Source organism: Heterocephalus glaber, unplaced genomic scaffold, assembly GCF_053883595.1.
Source record: "Heterocephalus glaber isolate CG9 unplaced genomic scaffold, H.glaber_assembly_v1.0 deba00001561, whole genome shotgun sequence".
Lineage (NCBI taxonomy): Eukaryota > Metazoa > Chordata > Mammalia > Rodentia > Bathyergidae > Heterocephalus > Heterocephalus glaber.
The window spans coordinates 1,403,062-1,422,261 of record NW_028258349.1 but is presented as its reverse complement, the minus strand read 5'-3'; the positions used below and the strand labels follow the sequence as shown (position 1 = coordinate 1,422,261).

The 19,200-nt window shown below is 43.5% G+C and overlaps 1 protein-coding gene across 9 annotated transcripts in view; it reads left to right on the top strand.

The window, feature by feature from the left end:
- The window catches only part of CUNH1orf226 (chromosome unknown C1orf226 homolog), a 331,114-nt gene extending 319,792 nt beyond the window's left edge, over positions 1–11,322 (top strand). For all 9 annotated transcript variants that reach the window (XM_087191162.1, XM_087191161.1, XM_021244677.2 and 6 more), the window contains 2 exons: positions 1,625–1,952; positions 7,769–11,322. In XM_087191162.1, coding sequence (XP_087047288.1) covers positions 1,625–1,952; positions 7,769–8,264 — 824 coding nt within the window. In that variant the 3' untranslated portion in view covers positions 8,265–11,322. The remainder of the gene's footprint in view (positions 1–1,624; positions 1,953–7,768) is intronic.
- The last annotated feature ends 7,878 nt before the right edge of the window (positions 11,323–19,200 follow it).

Genomic DNA, 19,200 nt, shown 5'->3' with positions numbered 1-19,200 from the left:
AGTCCTTTGAGTTAATTGATCAGGGCAAAGAGAGATGTCTGAGAGAAGGGCCCTCTGCCAAGCATATTCAGGTACCTGTTCCTGTGATCCAACTCAGAGGCAAAGTAGTGGAAAGAGTCTGAGTGCTGGGTTAGGAGACCTGAGTTCTATTTCCAGCCCCACCAGCAATTAGTGCTGTGGTCTCAGCCCCAGCAGTTTGCTACCCTGAGCCACTCTGAACCCCTTCCTCCTGTATAAATGGATGTCTTGGCATTCTCCACTCTTCACTGGATGGTTGTCAGGATCGTCATCCTTCACTGGCTCAGAGTACTGGTCCATTTGGTGTGAGCTGGTGGCCTTTCTTCACAGAAGCTGGACCATTCTACCGAAGCTCCACCCAGGAAACCTGAGGAACTGCTGGTCCATTTTGCATGGAGGAAAACTGCTGCCCACATGTTGGCTGTCAGCAGGGAACTTCCTACACCAAGACACACCTGCCATCCCTCCTCTGGATCTGCCTTGGTGCCTGAATCAGAGAGCTCAGCATGATCTCATGGCAGTGTAAACATGTCCCATCTCATTGCTTCATCCTCATTTTTATTTTACTTCAAAGGGCCTGGTGACCCCAAAAGAAAGGGATCAAGCCATGAGTCAGGGAGGCCAATTTAAAGGAGTAAGTTCATATTGGATGGCTAGAGTTAGTCACTGATTAACTTGGGTGGGGCAGAACTGGAATTTCTGGTCTCATGTTTCGTCAAGAAAATTACACTGGAAAGTTCAAGAGCATTTCTGCTGGCGGGTTTTTTTTCCCATTAAGTTTATTGGTACATTTTCGGTATAAAATACAGTTACATTCATCATTGGGATCTTGTACATGAGTATCTTGGTTCTTATTTTTTCCCCTTCCCCTGCCCTCTCTTCACCCCCTCCACCCTTCCCTATTTGCAAAGACTTTGTTTCCATTTTTTTCCTTTTCTCATATTTTTCTTTTCCCTTCTTTCCTTTTTCCTACCCCTCCCACTTCCCCTGCTCCTTTAGAGCTTTTCTTCCTATTACACAATATCAATTATACATTTTAAAAATTAAAATATCAAGACCTAGAGACATTACCACAGATTTCACAGAATTTAAAAGGATATAGAAAGCATGTTACAAAAATCTTTTTTGAAAAACATTTGACAACTTCTAAGAAGTACCTTGGAAGACAAATTAATGAAACTAACTCTGGAGGAAATATAAAATTTGAATAGCACCTATTAAAGAAAGTATATTCCTAGCTTGAAAACCTACCTATATGACAACAGCAGGCTCATATACATTTTAACTGATAAATTATATCAAACATTTAAAGCAGAAAAAAGAAGGAACACTTCTCCCCTCATTTTAGGAAATCAACATTGTGCTAATCCTAAAACTGGATAAAGATAATAGAAGAAAAAAGTATGAACATAGATAGAAATTTGTTTAACAAAACAAACTATTAAAAGTCAGATCTGGCATACTGGCTGTTTCTTGAATGTTTCCAAAGGGTTATAGAGTTACAAACTTAGGCTGTTGTGTAAATACAGGTAAAACAGAGTAATAAGGTTCCAGGTTCTGTTTCCTTCAGCTCATCCTTTTCTTTTTCTTCCCTCTTTATTCATAGTTGACCACAGCATGTTTGAGAATTTGAACACAGCCCTCACTCCAAAGCTCCAGACAAGCCGGTCCTTCCCCCACTTGTCCAGGCCTACAGCCCCAAACTCTGCCACCCTGAGCTCTGCAGAACCTGGTGGGCCAGGACTGAGAATGGGCAGCAGCCAGCACCTCAAGAACCTGGGCAAAGCCATGGGGGCCAAAGTCAATGACCTCTTGCGTAGAAAGGAGCCCTCAAACATGGGCAACGTGGTTGTGATGGAGATCAACAAGACTGCAGGAGCCCAGTTGGCTGGTGGGACCAATGTGGCATCGGGGGCCAGCCTGGAGGATGAAAGGTGAGCCCCCCCACCTGCCCAGTGTACCACTTGAAGAAGAGGTACATGGGCAAACTGCAGTGCACCAGGGGAGAATGCCGTGGGGGAGGGATGTGAAATGGTCAAGTGAAGAAAAGCTAAAGGACTGGGCCATGTTCATGGGTCCAGCTTCAGCCTCCATAGGCACTGAACTACCTACTTTAGTGGATTATTTTATTGCCCAGGGAGGTAAATTCTATTTTCATTTTGCAGGTGACTTAAGTTCAGACCTGTAAAATGAGTAGCTTGAGATCACAGAACTGGAGTCAAGCCCAAGTGTTGCCTAGAAGCTCCTTAGATGGTTTTAGATGCCCAGCCACACCTGAGCACCATTGCCCTAGATGAAAACCGCCTGGGGAAGGGACAGAGAAGCCTGATGTGGCTGCCCTCCCATTCTTCCACTGCTTACCAACAGGTCCCTTTGTTTTAAACACCCATGTCTATGAGGCAGCAATGCAGTCTCTAGCCTTTGTGTGGGTTCTGATATGATACTGCTCCGTGGTGATCTTCATGCTGTCTCCCATGGACAGCACTTTGAGCTGCTCTAAGCATGAGTTGGGGTAGAAGCTAATTGTTATGCTGGAGTTGCTAAAACCATCTGTACCCTAAAATCAGAATAAGAGCCCAAGGGATGAAACACTCATTGGGTGGGTGAGTTGAAGAAGGTGCAGCTGAAGTTAAAGAAGTAAGAATACACGTTCCCAAGCAGGGGAAAAGAGCTTGACATACAGATAAGTGAGGCATATAAGACTCCAAATAGCCTTGATCAAAAAAAATCTACACATAGGCATATAATTGTTAAGATTCCAGAAACACAACAGAAGAACAAAGTTCTCCAAGCAGTCAGAGAAAAGAAACAAATCACATACAAAGGAAAGCCCATCAGAATCACAGCAGACTTCTCAACACAAACCATCAAGGCAAGAAGAGCTTGGAGTGACATATTCCAAGCCCTAAAAGAAAACAGCCTCCAACCCAGATTGAGGTACCCTGCAAAGCTATCTTTCAAAATGGATGGAGAAATAAGATACTTTCATGACAAAGAGCACCTTAGGAACTTCGTGAATACCAAACCAGCACTCCAAAGAATTGTACACAATATCCTAGGAACAGACATTGAGGATCACAACCCCAGGAAGCAAAGCAGAATGAACCCATCTGGCACGACAAGAAATTAAATGGAAAGGGGGAGAACCCAACAAAAAGAAAAAGTCATGGCAATGACAAGTCAATACGTTTCAGTTATAACCATCAATGGTAATGGTCTCAATTCACCAATCAAAAGAAATAGACTGGCAGAATGGGTCAAGAAGCAAAATGCAACAATATGCTGCATACAAGAAACATACTTAATTCAAAAGGAAACTCATAGACTGAAGGTGAAAGGGTGGAAAACAATACTGCATGTGACAGGAACCCCAAAAAAAGCAGGAGTAGCTATCCTCTTTGCAGATCAAGTAGATTTCAAACCAACACTGATTAAGAGAGATGAAGAAGGACACTACATCCTTGTAAAGGGAAGAATCCAAGAGGAAGAGATGACAATCATAAATATCTATGCACCAAACACTAGTGCGCCCGACTATATAAAACAAATACCAACAGACATGAAAAGTCATATATGCACTAAAACAATTGTAGTGGGGGACCTCAACACCCCACTGTCACAAATAGATAGATCAACTAGACAAAAAATAAGTAATGAAATACTAGAACTCAATCGAACTCTTGAACAAATGAACTTAACAGATGTTTACAGAGTCTTGCACCCCACAAAATCAGAATACACATTCTTCTCAGCTGCACATGGGTCATTCTCCAAATTAGACCACATACTCACACATAGAACATGTTTAAGTAAGTGCAAAGTAACTGAAGTTATCCCTTGCATATTATCAGGCCACAGTGCGATGAAATTGGAGATCCATAGCAAAAGAAACTCAAAAAATTTCATAAACAGGTGGAAATTGAACAACACACTTCTGAATAACCAATGGGTCACAGAGGAAATTAAAGAAGAAATTAGACAGTTCCTTCTATTAAATGACAATGACAATACAACATATCGGAATCTATGGGACACAATGAAAGCAGTCTTACGAGGGAACTTCATAGCAGCGAATACGCATATTAGGAAAACAGAAAGAGACCAATTAAATAACCTGATGCTGAACCTCAAGCTTCTAGAAAAAGAAGAGCAGGACAACCCCAAAGCTCATACAAGGAAAGAAATTATAAAGATCAGAGGAGAAATCAATGCAATGAAGACTAAGAGAAAGACACAAAAAATCAATGAAGCCAAGAGTTGATTCTTCTAAAGAATCAACAGAATTGACAAACCTTTAGCCAACCTTGTCAGAAAAAGGAAAGAAAAGGCCCAAATCCATGCAATTAGGAATGAAAAGGGTGAAACTACAACAGACCCAACAGAAATCCAGAGGATCATCAATACCTACTTCCAGAACCTATATGCCAATAAGATGGACAACACAGAAGAAATGGACAGATTCCTGGATACATATGAATTACCAAAGTTGAACGAAGAAGACCTAAAAATTCTGAACAACCCAATATCAACCAGTGAAATTGAAAACATAATTAAAAACTTATCAAGTAAGAAAAGCCCAGGCCCTGATGGCTTCACTGCTGAATTCTACAAGACATTTAGAGAGGAACTGCTGCCACTACTGTTTAAACTCTTCAATGAAATTGAAAGGGAAGCAATACTCCCAAATTCATTCCTGGAAGCAAGCATCACCTTGATCCCCAAAGCAGAGAAAGACCCAACTGCAAAAGAGAACTATAGGCCAATCTCACTAATGAACATAGATGCAAAAATCCTTAATAAGATACTGGCAAACAGAATGCAGAAGATCATCAAGAAGATCATACACCCTGATCAAGTGGGATTCATCCCAGGGATGCAGGCATGGTTCAATATATGCAAATCAATCAATGTAATACACTATATCAATAGATCCAAGGACAAAAACCATATGATTATCTCCATAGACGCAGAAAAAGCATTTGACAAAATCTAACATGCATTTATGATAAAAACCCTCCAAAAAATTGGAATAGATGGTCTCTACCTCAAACAGATAGAAGCTATCTATGAAAAACCAACAGCCAATATCATACTAAATGGTCAAAAACTGAAATCCTTCACACTAAAATCAGAAATAAGACAAGGATGCCCACTATCACCATTCCTTTTCAATATGGTTTTGGAAACATTAGCCATGGCAATTAGACAAGAGAAAGAAATAAAAGGAATAAAGATAGGTAAGGAAGAAGTCAAATTGTCATTATTTGCAGATGACATGATACTGTATATAGAAGATCCCAAGAACTCCACCAAAAGTCTTCTAGACTTAATAACCAAATTCAGTCAAGTAGTTGGTTACAAGGTCAACACACAAAAATCAATAGCTTTCCTCTACACCAATGACAGACTCACTGAGAGAGAAATAGGGCAAACAATTCCTTTCACAATAGCATCCAAAAAACTGAAATACCTAGGAATCAGCCTAACCAATGAAATCAAAGACCTCTTCTCTGAAAACTATAGCATTCTGAAAAGAGACTGAAGATGATATCAGAAAATGGAAAGACATCCCCTGCTCCTGGGTAGGAAGGATTAATATAGTGAAAATGGCCATACTTCCAAAACTGCTATATAGATTCAATGCAATTCCAACTGAGATCCCAGCAGCATACTTCACGGACCTTGAGAAAACAATCCAAAAATTCATTTGGAACTAGAAGAGACCCAGAATAGCAAAAGCAATTCTAGGTAACAGAGACATGGCAGGGGGTATCACAATCCCCAACCTGCAACTCTACTACAAAGCTACTGTGATAAAAACAGCATGGTACTGGCAAAGAAACAGACCTGAGGACCAGTGGAACAGATTAGAAGATGCAGAAACAACGCCAGACACGCTCAGCCATCTCATCTTCGACAAAGGAGCCAAACACCCTCACTGGAGGAAAGATAGCCTCTTTAATAAATGGTGCTGGAAAAATTGGGCTTCAATTTGTCAAAGATTAAAACTAGACCTATATCTCTCACCATGCACTAAACTCAAATCAAAATGGATTAAAGATCTATATATTAAAATAGAAACTCTGAAGCAGTTGGAACAGAGGTTAGGTAGAACCCTTGAAGACATCGGTGTAGGAAAAGATTTTATGAACAAAACCTCAGTTGCCCATTAACTAGCACAAACAATCAACACATGGGATCTCTTCTTATTACAAAGCTTCTGCACAGCAAGAGAAACCACCAGCAGTGTGAAGAGACAACCCACAATGTGGGAAAAAATCTTCACCTGCTCTTCCTCAGACAAAGGTCTACTATCTCCAATCTATAAAGAACTTAAAAAGATTAGACCTCCCAAATTTAAAGATCCAATCCGAAAATGGACATCTGAAATGAACAGACATTTCTCAGACAAAGAAGTAGAAATAGCAACTAAATACATGAAAAAATGTTCAACATCACTGGTCATTTGAGAGATGCAAATGAAAACAATGCTGAGATTCCACTTCACTCCAGAAAGAATGGCTGCTATCATGAAATCAACCAATAACAAATGCTGGCGGGGCTGTGGGGAAAGAGGAACCCTGCTCCACTGCTGGTGGGAGTGTAGACTGGTGCAAGCACTGTGGAAATCCGTATGGAGATACCTCAAAGCACTGAGACTGGAAGTCCCATTTGACCCCACTATTCCACTGCTGGGGATCTTCCCCAAAGAATTAAAAGAATCAGACCACAGTGATATATGTGCACCCATGTTCATAGCAGCACAGTTTGTGATAGCTAAAACTTGGAAACAGCCCAAATGCCCATCAACTGGAGACTCAATAAAGAAAATGTGGTTTTTTAATAAAATGGAGTACTACTCAGCCATAAAAAATGAGAAATTAGAGACATTTATAGCTAAGTGGATGCACATTGAGGCGATACTCTTGAGTGAAATAAATAGGACACGCATGTGTAAATACTAAATAGTTTCTCTGGTGTGAGAAACTGAAAGTGTAAATAAGGACTAAAATGTATAGTAGGTAATGTGAGATAGGAAGAAAAGGGGCAAAGGGGAAGGAATTGGGAGGACTAGGGGAAAGGATAGAAGGGAATGGGATTAATATGAGAAAATGGAAAAATAGGAACAAAATCTTTGTCAATAGGGAGGACTGGAGGGGTTGAAGGGAGGGCTGGGCAAGGGTGAAAAATAAGAACTGAGAGAGATTATGTAAAGGTGCAAATTTCCAATGATGAATGTCATCATATTGTATACCTAAAATGTACCAATGATTAGAATGAATAATCGATAATGTAAAATAGGAAGAAAAGGTCCAAATGGGTCAGGATAGTGGGAGGGGCAGGGGAAAGGAAAGAAGGGAAAGGAAAAATGCTGAGAAATGGAAAAAATGGAAATAAAGTCTTTGTAAATAGGGAAGGGTGGAGGGGGTGAAGGGAGGGCTAGGAATGGGGAAAAAATAAGAACCAAGATGCATTATGTAAAGGTACAATTCCCAATGAGAAATGTAATTGTGTTCTATACCTACAATGTACCAATAAAAGAATTTAATACCAAAAAAAGTAAAGAAGAAGTAAGAATACACATACAAGATATATCATGTACAGGTACAAGTTCCCTGTGATGAATGTTATCATTATGTATATATAAAATGTAGCAATAAAGGTTTTGCTTTAAAAATGGTAAGAATGCAGCATGGACTGGTGTCTCGCCATTCATAAAGTATGTGTGTTTGTGTCACCAATCTCACAGGTCGCCGTCAGAAGCCTTCCCTCGGCTGGATCCTCCACCTCCCGTTACCAAGAAGCGAACCCCTCGAGCCCTGAAGACCACCCAGGACATGCTGATTTCTTCGCAGCCTGTCCTAAGCAGCCTGGAGTATGGGACTGAGATGTCCCCTGGGCAGCCCCAGGACTCTCCTCCCACTGCCCAGCCTGTCTCAGCAGATGCTTCACCACCGGAGGCCATCGTGGAAATGGGAAATAGGGGTGAAACCCTGGCCAATGGAGAGGTATCCCTGTCCATACCTGACCTGATCCACAAGGACAGCCAAGATGAGTCCAAACTAAAGGCGACTGAGCAGAGAAGAGCCTCATCCCCTGGCCTCACGGAGAGGAATGGCCTCACACTCAGCCTGAGCCCCATCAGCCTGGATGAGTCCTGGGAACACGGCAACCCCCATCCTCGAGCACGGACCTCCAGCCTTGATAATGAGGGCCCTCACCCAGACCTGCTGTCCTTTGAGTAGACCCTCTTCTACTCCCTGCCAAGCATATCTCTTCCTCCTGCTTTCTCCTCCACTGTGCACATGGGCCCTTGCCCCAGCTCCACTACGCCCTTTGTCTTCCTTGCACAAGATTCAGCAGGGAGCCAACTGCACACATGGAGTCAGGAGTCCTCAAGTCATCCCAGTTAAGGAATCTTTCTGAAGAATGGCAAAAGAACTTGGGTGCCATCCCTGATCCTAATTTCCTATAAGCTCCCTGGGTGTTAGCTGCAGCCTTTGGATCCTGGAGGTTGTCCTAGCTCCCCACGGGATTGCAGGGTCACCAGCCCAGGATGATAGATCTTGCAGGGATCCTTTTTCCCATCTCCTATATGCTGTCTGCTCTTCCTCTCTCCCATTTCCTGGTTCCTTCTCTCTCCAGAGAGAGAGGCCCTCTGCCTCGGGGAGAACAAGGCTGGGTAAGGAATGATGGTTTGGCTTGATGGGGCCTGGCCTAGAAAGCCACACACCCTGACCACAGCCCAGCCATGACTCCCCCTGCTCTCAAGACAGTGTGGGTCCCTGGTTACCATCTTTCCTGTGCTCCTGGGGCGGGGCCAGATGAGGCGCTTACCGGGCCTGAGACCTTGTAGGGTTACCCCAGGATTGAACCCTGTTGCCTAGGGTTATCAAAAGTTTTCCCCATTCAGTCAGATATTAGAATATAGAGTGAAGTCCTTGCCTGTCTTGGAGAAGCACTTGGGAAAGAGTTGTGTCTGAGCTGGGGCTCCATGCACAGAAAGATGAACAGGCTGTCTTTGCTGTGTATAAAGACAGGGCAAGGCAGGCCAGCAGAAACAGCAGAGCATGTTCTAGTTTTGTTCTGAGAGGAGAGCCCAGGAACTTGGGAGTAGGCCTAAGAGGACCAAGAGAGGACATGGTAGAGAAAAGAGTGAAGCCAGGACGTAGAAGGTGTCACTGGGGATGAGAGAGGCTTTCCATGGTCACCCCCAGCCCAGAATGAGGCCGTGCAGAGTTTGGGTAAGTGCAAGAGCCAGGGTGAAGCATGTGAGAGATTGGGATGTGATGAGAACTGTGATGTTAAACTGCTTTTAATCCAGTGGCAGGTGCTCTAGGGCTTGTGCTAAAGTTGTTGAGTCCCCTACAGTGGTGGGCACCCCTGGAGGGGACTCTGCCTTGTACCTCCCTTATCCTGATGCCCATGGTCCTCCTCTGTGCCTGCTTTCAGTACCTGGGTAAGGGGCTAACAGGGTTCATCCAACCTTACTTAGCTGGTTCCTATCCTCCTGGGTTAACCTTTGTGTTCCTGTCTCCACCAGGGGGCATATCATGTTGTCTTCCTGTGGCCAGGAGATGCCGAAGTGATCCCAGCCAAGCGGGCTTTTGAGGAAGAGGAGAATATCTCTTTCTTGAACAAAGTGGCCAGTGCTCAGGAGAAGGCTGGGACTGGCACAGCTGCCCAGGTCAGGCTCTTCCAGCAGTCCTCCTCCTGTGATTCCTGCAGTCCCATATCTATTCATTGTGTGGCTTTCCACCCATGAGCTGTGGGACACCCAGGACTCACTTCCCAATTCAGCACTGAGCTTCTGCTTCCCTTCCTTCTACCTCTGCCATACAGAACATCCATGCCAACTCCTCCAGAACTGGGAGCCTCAGCGGGATCACTGGGATGTGGGTACCTTCCTGCATTCTTGCTTCTGCAGCTGTGTGACCTCGGCTTCACCCTCCTACCCCCTACTCTTCTCGCCCCAGCAGGTAGGGGTGTGCCACATACTCCCTGCAAAGTCCTGTCCTTTCCCCACTCACGACGGTCCATGCAGCCAGGCACCTACAGGCCCTGGTGGAGTGAGCGGGGCTGAGAGCACATGGGTACATCCTGCCTTACTCCAAGAACATCCTAAGCATATGATATCTGGCCATGAGGTTGTAGAGAAGTTCTTAGGACTAGCGTTTGGGGTTCTGTGAGGTTTCCTGGAACAGTTTGGGGCTTTACCCAAAATAGAATTGGGGATATAGGGGCAGAGACATTAAACAAGCATCAGGGAACAAGCCCAGTTTCACTTAATCTCTGTACCAAATGCTTGGTTTGCTCCTCATATGGGAAACTACAGGTCTTTGACCTTGGGCTGATCCTCCCCGGAGACCAGGTGATATGGTAGCCAGAGGGTTGTTAGTGCTGGCTCCAGCTTGCTAAATGGCTGTCTCCATGCCACAGCCAGCCTGCTCCTAGAGTGCCGGCCCTCAGGCCCAGATTAGCCAAAGCATCTCATCAGGTTGTCCCAGGATCATTGCTAGGTTTACCCAGAGTTCTTCAGACTCATGTCTGAACTGAGTAAGGTACACAAGCCCGTGTGCCAGCCTCTAACTGCTTATAGCTTGGCCATCCACCTGCTGTGTGGGTGACACTGCTGCCTTGGGAGACCCTCTAACACTGAGCCTGGTCTTAGATGCTGCATATGTTACCTGGTTCTAGGGAATAAGTGTCCAGGGCACAGTGGGAACAATTTCTACAAATTCTGCTGAGTACCTCAGCTCAGACCAATTCTTCCATCCAAAGCCCAAGAGGAGCTGTGTCTGATTTTCTTGTGGTTACTGCATGGCCACCCCGCTCCACACATCCTGCATAGCAAGGCCAGCTTCCTTTGAGAGCCTGGCCTTTGGGTAGCTCTGTCCACAGGAGGCCAAGGTAATGAGGAATGAAGAGTCCATCATCTATGTCCACAGAAGGAAGTTGAAGCCTTGGAGTCTCTTCTTTCCCCTTACTCCTCAAGCTCACCATGAGTCCTTACTCATCCCATAGCTCTACCCTGATAGGTTACAAGGTGAGCTTCCAGAACCTGGCAGGAGTATGGTTGCCCCTCACCCCTGAACAGAGAAACATATCTGAGCGTTCTCTGTGTGGGTGATAGGAAGAAAGGTGTTTGCAATTCACTGGCTTTTAGAGAACAAATTTGGCCCCAGGTTGGAAGAGGAAGAAGTTAACAGATTTATTCTGAGTATTTTTTAGAGATTTCATATTTATATTTTTAGAGATTTTTCTGGTAGAAGGAAATTGCACAATAAAATGATTTGGTTTGGTTTGCTGGCTTTGGTTTTTCTCTTCCTGACTGATGGGAAGTCTTGCTTTCCTCAAAGCTGGGTGGAGAGCATTGGCATTTTGCTTTGTGAGCCTGGAAGAGTGAGAATAAGGGAAGTAGAAATGTGAGGCAGATGAATATTGCTGACAAACCTCCAACCTGAGACCTTTGTGGGGGACATGCAGTTTCTCAGGATATGCCATCATTGTTCCCCTGACTGGCTCATACCGTGAGAGTGTCCCCAGTTTTGGCTGGCTTGGGGTATGAACATGATGTGCACAGGTAAGTTCCTCTCTAGGAGGAAATACAAATGACTGTTGGATCATCTTCTAGGCCACTGGTTCTCAGCCTAGGGTTCACAGTCTCTTTGCACCAGGAAAGAGATGGAGCTGTTTATCCATGTGTGTACTTTCTTTCCAAGAGGGACCAGAGCTCAAAAGGGTCATCATCAGTAAACAGCAAAATACCCAGAACTGCAGACTTAGTCACTGCTGAGAAATTGCTCCCAAGGGCCACCTGAACTGGGATGGCCTTGATGTTCACTTGGTGAGAGCAAGCCGCTTAGACAAAAGCTAAGCTGATGCCTCTTTGCTCCTTTGTGAGTCTTTGGCCTGTCAGATCCAAGGACAAGAGGACTCACACTAGAGAAGGGGCCAGACCTTTAACTTCCTTAAAAAGGAGGAAATGGAGAAGAAACAGAAAGGAAAAGGGACCTTTAGTCTGTTCACAAAGCCACACACATTTCCAAAGGAGGGAAGATGAATCCTTTCTGCCCAACTTTCTCATTTGCCTCCATGACTACATCAGGGGCAGATTCTACCATCTGGCACTTGGGGTCCCTCTGACTCCATGGCAGGAGTGTCTATGGTGTGAGACAAAGTCTGCAGTCTTTTCTGCATCAATTCCACTCCTACACTTGGTTTCTCAGAGGAGGTATGAGAAGCGAAAAACTGGGCCTTCCAAGTATGCCCACTTTTCCCGCAGTAGGGTGCAACATATTGTTCTGGGGAGCTGGAGAAACACAGAAACAAACCCAACGTATCCCACGCATGGCCAAAGGCATTGAAAATACTTACAATAGCAACGTTTTTCTTTGAGTCCATGCTCCAGTGACTGTTCTTCAAGCGACCTTTCCTATTGGATGACTTCAGGATTTGCTTCTGTGGTCATTCAGGTGTGAAATGTACCTCTAACATGCCTTCCGTTCTCACTATTATGCAAAGTTGTAATTTTTGGTTAAAACCAAGTATGTAAAGCTGTAGTGAAAAAGGAAAATTGAAAGTCTAAAAGTGGATTTGCATATGTCACACTTTCCACACTATGCTCTAACCTGAGCCATTGGTCTAGAAGCTGAGGGACAATGATAAATTTATTCAGACAGTATATCCAAATTCCAGCCTTTGGTGAGCTAAGTGCTGTCCAGAGCATTGAGGTGACACTGGTGATGGTGAAGATGCCATCAGAGCTCCCCTTTGTGCTCATAAGGTGTGTTAAAAGGCAGCAGAAGTACCAAAGAAGGAACAATTTCAACTGGAAGAGCAGTGATTTCCTCTGGGCTTATAGCAGTTGCTGAAAGAGACAGACAACCAGAGGCCACTTGGGAACACTTCATTCCCACACACTGCACAGTGTTGGTGGGGAACCCCAGTGAATGGTAAAATGTATGGAATTAGCTAATTGGGATTGTACCTCAAATACTGCCCCAAAGGCAGAGAAGAGTTTCTTGGTCACTTTGCCCTCAGATTGTGGAATCCCTTGGTGGGCAGTCCCTTTCCTCAGGCAATCCTGGGAGTGTCCTAGAACATCTGTGCTTGGAATGCCTGTCCTCTGTCAGCTCTGTGCTATTCACTTTCCCAGTTAGCCTGGTTGTTATGGGGAAAACAGCAATGGCTTCTCTTTGAGATTTTGACCCTGGGGGTCCCCTGGGTGTCACTCTGCAATGTTCCTGCTGGGTCCATCCCAGGGCTTAGGGTGCCCCCCCCCCCGAGGCCCCTCACTGTGACTCCCTGTGAGGGAAGTCTACCTCTCCTGAAAAGACTACTAAGTGCAGATAGCATTTAAAGTCTCTCCTCTCCCAAGAAAGTCTGCTCTGGAAACTTCAGGTTGTCCAGTGAGAGCTTCTTGGAACCCTTTACCCCCTAGTACCCTCTCCTCCCTGTTGCCAATTGCACTGGGGAATATGATAAAAGCCCAGAATCCCCAGCACTGACTTCTCACTAATGAGAAAATTCCTCTGCTTTCTGTATCTAGGGACTGACCCTCCTGAGACACAAATCCTCTTTGTGTCCAGCTTATCTCCAGCTGCTGCCATGATAAATAGTCCAGCTCAAGGGAGTCTGGGGAAGCTGCACTCCATGAAACTTGGTTATTAACACAGCCAGGGAAGCGAGCTTAAGGATCAACTCAGCACACACTAGGCTACACTCTCTCTCATGGGAGTTGCCTGAGGAATCTGTCAGTTTATATAGTGCAGGAAACATGACCAGTGTTTTCCTTTACAATAGATTTTTTTTAATCCCAAAACAAAGAGCAACCCCCAACAAACTGCAACTTGTTTTAATTAAAAAATTTTTTTTGTACTGCTTTTAACTAGTTGGCTGTTTCTAGTGCCATCTGCTTAGCTGCCCTTTTCCTTAAATCATCCCCCGTGTTTACTACCTTACCTTTTTCAGCCTTGTGTTTATTATGTAACTCCAATTGGCTTGGTCTGATGTTCAAGCATATCCTGGTATTCAGTCTGCTTCATGGTTTTAGGAGTGGTTTGGGTTGGTCCAGGCTACCATGAGACAGTGAAGGGAGCAGCCTGTCCTTAGAGATGGACAGAAGGAGCTTCAGTGGCCCTGGGAAGGCTGGGAGGTTCAGCAAAGTGGACAGGTCCTCTCTGTATCCTGAGCCTGCAGAGGACAGACCTGCTTGCTAGACAGGAAAGCCCAGAGCACACTTGGACTGCCTGTCTTGTATCACCTTCCTGGCCAGCTCCTGGAAGCCTGTTCCAATCAACCTTCCTTGCTTCATTTCAATCCTGGGTCATCTGCATCAAGAACAGTCAGCAGACCTTAAATCCTCTTTGGACCTGGTGCAGAAGTGACATTTCTAGGCGCTGGGTCTTCTGGAGAGGTTGCATCAGCCATCTGGGGAGTGAAATAACAGCTCAAAAGTGAGGCTAGGGTCTGCAGTGCTGTTTACACCTGGCCCCCAGTCAGCGACTCTGCAGGCAGTTTATCTTGTGACCAGCAGGGGCAGTCTTGCTGTGAAGCCCATGGGCAGCGTTAGACAGGTTCTCAGCCCTCTAGAGCATGCTCAGCCCAGCCTCAGCCTACCTTGGCAGCTTCACATTCTGCTTCACCTCCTTCTGCTGCAGGAGGCGAGGACTCGCAACTGCCCAGAACTGCTTCCAGACCTTTGTTCTGGTGGACAATCTACCTAGGCCACACTTCTACCTTCTGTTCTCTTTCCCCTGACTTTACCACGCTGTGTTAACTCATCAAATTTCAGCCTAGGCATCCCTTCTTCCAAGATTCCTTCCCTGACCCAAGCTCCACACTGCCTCTGCTCTCCTGTAGGAGCATCCTACACATTCCTCCACCTTGGCACTTACCATGTGGCACCATAAGTAGCCGACCCTCATTCTCCCCCACAGTCTCTGGGCAGCTCTGGGCCAGGGGCCATACCTTCCACATTGCTGACTGCCCCCTTCACAGCAGTGTCTAGCAAGTCACAGGAGTGTGTAAACATGTGCGTGAACTGAGCTGAACTTAAAGAAGTTAAGGTTTAATTTTTGTGTGTAGAGCAGGCAAGACTGGGCTCACTAGGGTCTGTAGACCAGAGCTATCTCCTTCAGCCTGTCTTTCTTGGGGCCTCTACCACAGGCAGCTTCAGTATCTGATCACTAACTGCACAAAGAAGGGCTAAGGGAAACCATTTTCAAAATGGAAAATGATTAATGGACTGATGCATAGCTAGCTCATTTATCTCCAGCCAGAGCCTTCATTAATTCTGCTCCCTGAACAGGTGCCACCTAGCCACACAGATGGCAAAAGCAGGGACATATGTCCAGTGGAATGCAAGAAGAGTTGCACTTCAATACCAGGCACCTGCTTATCCCTGGTAGCTGCTTACAATGTTCTGAGTTCCAGTTCTTAACATGGTACTTTACTGTTTGAGGCATTGCATTAATTGGTCCTATTGTATCTGTAAATCTCCTATATACTCCAGGAACTGTTCTAATCAATTTGTATACCTCATTTCTTGTTTTTCTCAGTAACCTTGCAAGGAGATCTTTATAAGCCTGTTTTTTCAGATACAGGTACTGTTTTCCTGTGTTTAAACAGATGCATTAATCCTTATATCTTGGGGGTGGGTGTTTTAGTCCCATTTTTGAGGGGGCTTATGACTAGACTAGTAAGAAGCAGAACTAGCCTGGAAGGCCTAGGCTTTCAGACCTGAGGAACAGTCAGCCACCTGCCCTCAAATCCACAGTTCTCAATTTCCATCACAGTAGTCTGATAAAGAATTTCAGGAAATATTCATGGCTTATAAACATCTTTCTGGGTTTCATCTTCTTTCAGGGTAAATGTAACTTCCTTGAACTCAGAATATTCATGTGAAATGGAAATGTAAAGACCCATTCCCTGGCCCCCTTGTTTGATGAGGAAATCACAATGGCTCTAGTCTTTCGATTATTAACCTATGCCAGTGTCCTCTCAGGGAGTCACCACAATAACCCTATGCAGGAAGTCATTATCCTCCCTTTAGAGATGTGTCTGACCAAAGGTTTAGAGATTTTAAGGAGTTTTCCAATAGTCATGTTCCCAGTAAGTGAGAGAGCTGACAATAGTGCCTCTGGGAAACGTACATTCTTAAGGGTTTGGATAAGTCATCTACTCCAAATTGCAAGAATTTCCTCCTGAAAGGTGTGGCAGGAGGATTTTTATCCCAAGCTCAGAGAAGCCTGGCTCAAACCCGAATCCTGCTAGTGACACTGGAGATTAAGCTTCAGTTGGGAGGTGAGTACTGTTTGGAAAACACCTGACAAAAGAGTCTCTCTGGTTTTATAGCTACCATGGTTACTCAGGAGTGCTTTTAAAAAAAATACTAACAGTGATACTGGTTTCTTGATGACTGTCTGATCTCTTGTGGTTGGATTTAGGTATTGCAGTTTCTGGTCACCTGCAAAAGAAAAATTTTCATGACAAAAGATAACATGAATTTATTAGATAAATACTACCTCCCTTTTAAAGAGGCTTGTATTTTTCCTAAGATCATTCACCAAATAGTAAGTGGAGAAGGAAATAAAGAGATGATACCTTGTAACAAGGAATTCCAGATGGAGGAGAAAGTAAAAGAGGGGGAAAATCTTTGAGAAAAGAACAAGAATTCTTCAAAAGTAAAGAAAGATTGAAGTCCTGAGAATGAATGGTGTAGAGTTTCAAAAAGAATAGAGAAGGAAAAATTCACAGAACCATTACAGTGAAATTTAAGATTATAAGGCTGGACCATCTTTTCATAAAATTTTCAGGAAAAAAAGATCAGCTACGGAGAACCCAGTTGTCATTAGGCATCTCAATAAGAAACCCACACACAAATGATAGAGCCCCAAACTTGTTTATAGTGTTGAAGGAAGACAACTGTAAGCCAACAACTTTTTATTTAGTCCCACTATCATTTAAATGAGTCTAAAGATACTATAAGACAGCACGACTGCAAAAGGCTACTACTCAAAGCCCAGCTTTAATAAGAACACTGCATATTTGAAAGAACACAAAATCTTCTTACAGTAAATGTTCCAGAGAGAAGAAAAATAAAGTCAGGAGAATGCCACATGCTTTGATATATATAAGAAGCAAGAATGGCTAGTTGGCTCACAAGCTTACTGTGATTTAAATGATAAAGGATCCAAAAGGAATAGACAATCATAATTAAATTTTTAGATATCACAAAATCAATAGAGATTTGTGATTAACAGAAAGAAAACGAAAGTATGCTATGTTATAACAAATGATATATTTACAATATTATAGAGAATAAAAAATACAGGTCTTTATAAGTAGTCATCAAAATTGTTTTTTAGTAGAGCTTTCAAATGATCACAGAGAAATTTTATCTACCTGATAGATAGGAGAGAAGGGGAAAAAAAAGTACAATAAATAGAAGGCAGTAAGATGGCAGAAATAAATCCCAGTAGAACAAATTATAATAAATGGAAGTGCACAGAACTCACCAAACAAAAGGAGGAAATCATGGAAAATAAATTAGATCCAGTAATATTTTGTTTACAGAAGAGTTTTAAAATATAAAAATATTTGAAAATGAAGGGATGGAAAATACAGGAAACTATAAATGAAATCAGATGAGTAATTTCAATATGATATGAAATAGAAAAAAATAACAAAAAAGAGATGCTGCATAAGAACAAAAGAAACAGATCAAGATGAAAATATAATAAGAACCAAGATACATCATGTACAGGTACAAGCACCCAATGATAAATGTAAATGTATTGTATACCTAAAATGTACCAATAAAAGAATTTAAGCAAAACAAAAATCATAAAAATATATATACAATGTAAAAAATGCAACTTCAAGACAATTTAATTAAGAATAGTAGAATGATAAAGACAAATCAATATCACAACTTATGGAATCAGAAAACTAAGTTCTGTTACATAGTGGGTTAACACATGAGATTTATTTCTCTTCAACTCAGATTAAATAGGTGGAAAATAAGTAAATTTATGAAAATATTTATTTTATATCATCTATAATCTTGAATACATCACCCAAGGAGGTGAAGATCTTGAGCTTTAACAATTCACAGACTGTTTCACACATATCAGGTTCAAGAAAGGAAAGAAGCCTCCAAAGGTGAAGTAAAATGATTATCTAAGCTGGGCATTTAGCTCACTGGGACCACACCTGCCTCGCAAATGCAAGGTCCTGAGTTTGATCCCTGGTACCAAATTGTTATCTAATTTTAATGTAATTTAGTTTGAAAATTGTCCTAAAATGAGAACTAAAAACATGTATTTGAAGATAACTACAGCTACAAAACAGTCCTTTGGTGGAAGAGAAAATTGACACAGAAGCTAAAACACTACCTCAACAACAGATCCTATTAAAATTTGTAGGGTAGAGGTAATGTAGCACTTTGAGCTAAATGCATTGCTTTAAAAGTATTATTAGAAAACAATAAATATTGAAAACAATTCATATTAGGCCCCCAAATGAGTGAAATGGAGAATACCATTCTAAAATCAATAACAAAGAAATGATTAACAAACCAAAAGCTGGCCCTGACAGGACTAATAAAGTTGATTAATAAAAGACTAAACTAAAAATGAGGTGTACAGTAAAGAAGGAGATATTATAGTCACAACAGGAGCGTTAAAATAATAAAAATATGGTGAATCAGCCTGCTGCAGACAGGCAGGTTTGCCCACGCCCTACTGAGGTCCCCAGTCGCATGGAATATGATGAATCAGCCCGCTGCACACAGGAAGGTCTGTGCCTGCCCTACCGAGGTCCTGAGTCATGCAGAAGACACCGAATCACCCCGCTGCAGACAGGCAGCCACCTGGTTCCACACTACAAAGACGCAGAGGACACCAGACCACCAGACCAAGGTACTGAGTCCCAATGTTCCCGGCCCAGAAATAGGGGCTTCTGAGCCATCGTCCCACTGCTCCTGGTCCAGAGGAAGGGGCTTCCTGGTCACCATCCCTCCCACTGTTTCCAGCCCAGAGGAAAGGGCTTTTGGGCCACCTTCTGTCCCACTGCTCCCGGCCCAGAGGGAGGGGCTTCCAGGCCACCATCCCTCCCACAGCTCCCGGCCCAGAGGTAGGGGCTTCTGACCTGCCATCCCACTGCTCCTGGTCCAGA